General features: G+C 43.1%; 2 protein-coding genes across 27 annotated transcripts in view; one reads left to right on the top strand and one right to left on the bottom strand.

Moving 5' to 3' along the window:
• Positions 1 to 6,252, bottom strand: part of CELF1 (CUGBP Elav-like family member 1) — a 91,373-nt gene that overhangs the window by 68,585 nt on the left and 16,536 nt on the right. For 18 of the 26 annotated variants that reach the window (XM_055281547.2, XM_055281549.2, XM_055281550.2 and 15 more), the window contains exon 2: positions 5,215 to 5,345. The exons of the other annotated variants lie outside the window; for them this stretch is intronic. The gene's annotated coding sequence lies outside the window, so the exon portion shown is untranslated. The remainder of the gene's footprint in view (positions 1 to 5,214; positions 5,346 to 6,252) is intronic. 26 annotated transcript variants of the gene reach the window in all.
• LOC129484147 (histone H3.3A-like) lies at positions 1,702 to 2,945 on the top strand. The gene has a single exon (XM_055281608.2). The coding sequence runs from the start codon at positions 1,988 to 1,990 to the stop codon at positions 2,396 to 2,398; it is 411 nt and encodes a 136-aa protein (XP_055137583.1). The 5' UTR covers positions 1,702 to 1,987; the 3' UTR covers positions 2,399 to 2,945.

Here is a 6,252-nt window from a genome sequence, read left to right as displayed (position 1 = left end):
AAAGTTTCTCTGCATAACTTTTGTAAAGGTCCTCTGCTAACCTCAGAAACCGATTTCACTATGAAAAGTAGAGGAAAGGTGAATCCAATGTGTGGGTAGAGACAACAGAACAGTGCTGGGAAAATTCCTGCTTCTATCTCTATGTGAATTTAAGTAAGGCATTCCATGTCCCTCATTTTCAAAATGACAGGATTAAAGAAGAAAAAAATCTCTGAAGTTTCTAACATTTTGAGCCTATAGCTTACTTTTTCTCCCTCCTATGCCTGCCTGGGCCACCCACCACCTTCCCACTGCTGCACCTTACCATAATTAGGCAGCTTTTTAAAGCTTCTAATTAACGGAACACAGAAATTAAAACCTTAAAACTTTCTTTTCTATTTCTGGCTCATTGCAAATGTGCAACAGCAGTTTATTAAGGAGTTGTTAATGCCACACAGTTCTTGCTATACTGGCTTTTCTCTGAACCCCAGTGACAGTTACACAGTGACAAGTTGTAAGCAAAGAGGTTGTTACCATGGGAACCCACTAGGATTCCTGGGGGTGGATCCAGAAGGCTTTTTTTTTTCGGTCACAGTGTTTTTTGTTTTTTTTTTTTATGTTCTGGATCTGGCAATTCAGAAAGCTGATCTTATTCTTTCAGCAAGCTACCTTCAAGAAATAGTACCATACAGTATACATTTCTGAAGAAATATTAGACCAAGCGCGGTGGCCAGCACGGTGGCTCAAGCCTGTAATACCAGCATTTTGGGAAGCTGAGGCAGGTGGATCACTTGAGGTCAGGAGTTCAAGACTAGCCTGGTCAACATGGTGAAACCCCATTTCTACTAAAAATACAAAAATTGGCCGGGTACAGTGGCTCATGCCTATAATCCCAGCACTTTGGGAGGCCAAGGCGGGCAGACTGCCTGAGCTCAGGAGTTCACGACCAGCCTGGGCAACACGGTGAAACCTCCTCTCTACTAAAATACAAAAAATTAGCCAGGCATGGCGGTGTATGCCTGTAGTCCCAGCTACTTGGGAGGCTGAGACAGGAGAACTGCTTAAACCCTGGGAGGCGGAAGTCGCAGTGAGCCGAGATCGCACCACTGCACTCCAGCCTGGGCTACACAGCGAGACTCCATCTCAAAAAATAAACAAATAAATAAATAAATAAATAAATTAGCTAAGCCTGGTGGCGGGCACTTGTAATCCCAGCTATTTGGGAGGCTAAGGCAGAAGCATCACTTGAACCTAAGAGGCAGGGGTTACAGTGAGCTGAGATTGCTCAAGTACACTCCAGCCTGGGGAACAGAGCGAGACTCTATCACAAAAAAAAAAAAAAAAAATTAAAATTATTTTAGTGACACTCTCTTGCAAAATAGTTAAATATATTCAATTCTTAGTTTTTCCCCTCCCTCTTCATAAAAGCAGTTACATCAATATAAACTCAACTGAAGTTTCTATGACCTATGTATGCTGCTATTTCTTTCCAGACCACAATAGAAGTTATATTTAGCATTTTTTCTTTTTTTTTTTTTGGAGATAGAGTTTCTTCACTCTTGTTGCCTAGGCTGAAGTGCAGTGACACCATCTCTGCTCACTGCAACCTCCGCCTCCTTAGTTCAAGCTACTCTCCTGCCTCAGCCTCCCGAGTAGCTGAGATTACAGGCGCCTGCCACCAAGCCTGGCTAATATTTTGTATTTCTTGTAGAGATAGGGTTTCACCATGTTGGCCAGGCTGGTCTCCAACTCCTGACCTCAGGTGATCCACCCGCCTTGGCCTCCCAAAGTGCTGGGATTACAGGCCTGAGCCACGGCGCCTGGCCATATTTACTACTTTTTCTATCAAGATTTCAATGTTTTCCAAAGTTCAAGAAATCTCAGCTTCTCTACACAATTATGTTAGAAATGTATCAGACATGGCCGTCGCTCTCCAACGCCAGAGCCGCCTCTCGCTCACCGAGCTCCAGCCGAAGGAGAAGGGGGTAAGTAAGGAGGTCTCTGTACCATGGCTCGTACAAAGCAGACTGCCCGCAAATCGACCGGTGGTAAAGCACCCAGGAAGCAACTGGCTACAAAAGCCGCTCGCAAGAGTGCGCCCTCTACTGGAGGGGTGAAGAAACCTCATCGTTACAGGCCTGGTACTGTGGCGCTCCGTGAAATTAGACGTTATCAAAAGTCCACTGAACTTCTGATTCGCAAACTTCCCTTCCAGCGTCTGGTGCGAGAAATTGCTCAGGACTTTAAAACAGATCTGCGCTTCCAGAGCGCAGCTATCGGTGCTTTGCAGGAGGCAAGTGAGGCCTATCTGGTTGGCCTTTTTGAAGACACCAACCTGTGTGCTATCCATGCCAAACGTGTAACAATTATGCCAAAAGACATCCAGCTAGCATGCCGCATACATGGAGAACGTGCTTAAGAATCCACTATGATGGGAAACATTTCATTCTCAAAAAAAAAAAAAAAAAAAAAATCTCTTCTTCCTGTTATTGGTAGTTCTGAACGTTATATATTTTTTTCCATGGGGTCAAAAGGTACCTAAGTATATGATTGAGAGTGGAAAAATAGGGGACAGAAATCAGGTATTGGCAGTTTTTCCATTTTCATTTGTGTGTGAATTTTTAGTATAAATGTGGAGACGTAAAGCATTAATGCAAGTTAAAATGTTTCAGTAACAAGTTTCAGCGGTTCAACTTTATAATAATTATAAATAAACCTGTTAAATTTTTCTGGACAATGCCAGCATTTGGATTTTTTTAAAACAAGTAAATTTCTTATTGATGGCAACTAAATGGTGTTAGTAGCATTTTTATCATACAGTAGATTCCATCCATTCACTATACTTTTCTAACTGAGTTGTCCTACATGCAAGTACATGTTTTTAATGTCGTCTGTCTTCTGTGCTGTTCCTGTAAGTTTGCTATTAAAATACATTAAACTATAAAAAAAAAAAAAAAAGAAAGAAATATATCAGACACAAAATTATAAAAATAAAGCTGGCCGGGTGCGATGGCTCATGCCTGTAATCCCAGCACTTTGGGAGGCCAAGGCGGGCAGATCACAAGGTAAGGAGACCGAGACCACCCTGGCTAACATGGTGAAACCCCATCTCTACTAAAAAAATACAAAAAATTAGCCGGGCGTGGTGGTGGGCACCTGTAGTCCCAGCTACTCAGGAGGCTGAGGCAGGAGAATGGTGTGAACCCAGGAGGCGGAGCTTGCAGTATGCCGAGATCGCGCCACTGCACTCCAGCCTGGGCGACAGAGCAAGACTCCATCTCAAAAATAAATAAAATAAAATAAAATAAAATAAAATAAAATAAAATAAAATAAAATATAAAATAAAATAATAAAATAAAATAAGCCAAGAGAAGTATAAGTTCAATCTCCAAGTATGCCTCCAAAACTGCGGTGTGTAGATAAATGTGATGTTAAATTACATTTAGGGAGATGAACTGCCACTCGGTTCCCTGGAGACCCATTCTGTTAGAAGGTATCTTAAGAAAACAGATCATTTACAAGTCTGATCTGTGGATCTGATTTTTTCAGAAGTGGAACAGTCAGAATTAGAAAAAAAAAAAAAATTTTTTTTCCCTAAGTTGGAAGCTTTCTGGAAAAGGGTTAAGTCTTTCCATAGATCTAGCTTAGCCCCAGAGCAAACTTATACCAGACAAATGAACATTAACAAAAACAGCACTTGATTTCACAGTAATAATCTAGAACTTCAGCTACCCTAGGCCTGATCCATAATAGTTTAAGCCAGAAAGTACCTGGCACAAATTTCAAGAGTATCCCTCACACTAATAACTACTGAAACCTAAATATAAATTCCATTTAAATAAAATGTGTTGAAAACCAAACTCAGAACCAATTCATACAACAAATTCACAAACCAAAAGGAAAAAAAAAATGGTTCTATGGAGATAAGATATACCATTAACTACTGTAGGCAATAGTTATTAAGATACTCCACAAAAGTATTATGTCTTGGGCTGGGCAAGATGGCTCACGCCTGTAATCCCAGCACTTTGGGAGGCCGAGGCAGGCAGATCACTTGAGTTCGGGAGTTTGAGACCAGCCTGACTAACATGGAGAAACTCCGTCTCTACTAAAAATAGAAAATTAGCTGGACATGGTGGGGCACGCCTGTAATCCCAGCTACTCAGGAGGCTGAGGCAGGAGAATCGCTTGAACCCAGGGAGGTGGAGGTTGCAGTGAGCCAAGGTTGCACCATTGCACTCCAGCCTGGGCACCATTGCACTCCAGCTTGGGCAACAAGAGCGAAACCCCATCTCAAAAAAAAAAAATAATAATAATCATGTCTTGTTTTGCTGTATTTACTCACCTAAGCTTTCCTGTAGCAGGCCCCCAAGTTTTTTTGTTTTTGTTTTCTTCTTGAGATAGAGTCTTGCTCTGTCACCCAGTGCAGTGGTGCGATCTTAGCTCACCGCAACCTCCACCTCCTGGTCAAGTGAGTCTCCTGCCTCAGCCTCCCGAGTAGCTGGGATTACAGGCGTGTGCCACCACGCCCAGCTAATTTTTTCTATTTTTAGTAGAGACAGGGTTTCACTGTGTTAGCCAGGATGGTCTCTATCTCCTGACCTTGTGATCCGCCCACCTGAGCCTCCCAAGGTGCTGGGATTATAGGCATGAGCCACTGCACCCACCCCAAGAGTTTGTTTTTAAATAGTTTCTGGCCAGCATGGTGGCTCAAGCCTGTAATCCCAGCACTTTGGGAGGCTGAGGCAGGTGAATCGCTTGAGGCCAAGAGTTTGAGACCAGCCTGGCCAACATGGCAAAACCTCATCTCTACTAAAAATAGAAAAATTAGCTGGGCATGGTGTCAAGGGCCTGTAGTAGCTACTCTGGAGACTGAGGCACGAGAATTACTTGAACCCGGGAGGCGGAGGTTGTAGTGAGCCAACATTGCACCACTGTACTCCATCCTGGGTGACAGGGTGAGATTGTCATAAATAAATAGATAGATAGATAGATAGACAGACAGACAGATGGTTTCCCAATGCTATCTATAACCCAAATTAGCTCAGTAAAGAGGTGTTTGCAAAGCTTTTTTAAAAATTGCACTTGCAGGCCGGGCGTGATGGTTCAGGCCTGTAATCTCAGCACTTTGGGGGGCCAAGGTGAGCAGATTAGCTGAGGTCAGGTCAGGAGGTGGAGGTCTGCCTAGCCAACATGGTGAAAACCCATCACTACTAAAAAAAATACAAAGATTACCTGGGCGTGGTGGTGCACACCTGTAATCCCAGCTACTCAGGAGGCTGAGGCAGAGTTACTTGAACCTGGGAGGCGGGGGCTGCAGAGCTGAGAACACGCCACTGCACTCCAGCCTGGGTGACAGAGTGAGACTGCATTTCAAAAAATAATAATAATAAATAAAAATTGCACTTGTAAATGTATGCAGAGACTATTAAACAGAAACAGCATGCAATAAAAACAATGAATATATAATAAACATAATATCTTTCCATAATTATTTCCCACCAACTTGAAAGGGGAAGTAGGAAGGACAAGCCCACAGAATAGTTTTGGCATGTAAGTTTAATATCAGACAGCCTAGAAACAAAAAGGACAAAACGACATGACAGGAGGCAAACTCTTGGATGCTTTATTCATTTTTACTAGTGGTTTACTATTTCCTTGATTTTATTTGGAAAAGCATGTCTTGGCCCAGAAAGGCAAGAGTGCAGACTGCCAGCAGTATCAGATTCTCCTTTTCTTATTCTTTGGAGCTATTGAAAACTGAGCCAAAATCAGAGTTGTCTAGGAGCCTTCCGACTGTTCAGGCAATATGAAATACGAGGTTTCAAGATCAGAGCTCTACGAGGTTTTCACCGTACAAATTTTTTTTTTTTTTTTTTTTTTTTGAGACAGAGTCTCACTGTCGCCCAGGCTAGAGTGCAGTGGCACCATCTTGGCTCACTGCAGCCTCTACCTCCTGGATTCAAGCAATTCTCCTGCCTCAGCCTCCTGAGTAGCTGGGACTATAGGCACACACCACCACACTCAGCTAATTTCTGTTATTTTTAGTAGAGACGGGGTTTCACCACATTGGCCAGGATGGTCTCGATCTCCTGACCTCGTGATCCAGCCAACTCAGCCTCCCAATGTGTTGGGATTACAGGCATGGGCCACCACGCCAGGCCTACAGTACAAACCTTAACCATAATGTCTTTTTTTTTTCTTTTTGAGACGGAGTCTCGCTCTGTCTCCCAGGCTGGAGTGTAGTGGCGCAATCTCGGCTCACTGCAAGCT

The sequence above is a fragment of the Symphalangus syndactylus genome, chromosome 6 (assembly GCF_028878055.3).
Source record: "Symphalangus syndactylus isolate Jambi chromosome 6, NHGRI_mSymSyn1-v2.1_pri, whole genome shotgun sequence".
Classification (NCBI taxonomy): Eukaryota; Metazoa; Chordata; class Mammalia; order Primates; family Hylobatidae; genus Symphalangus; species Symphalangus syndactylus.
This window is presented reverse-complemented; position numbering and strand designations above follow the sequence as displayed.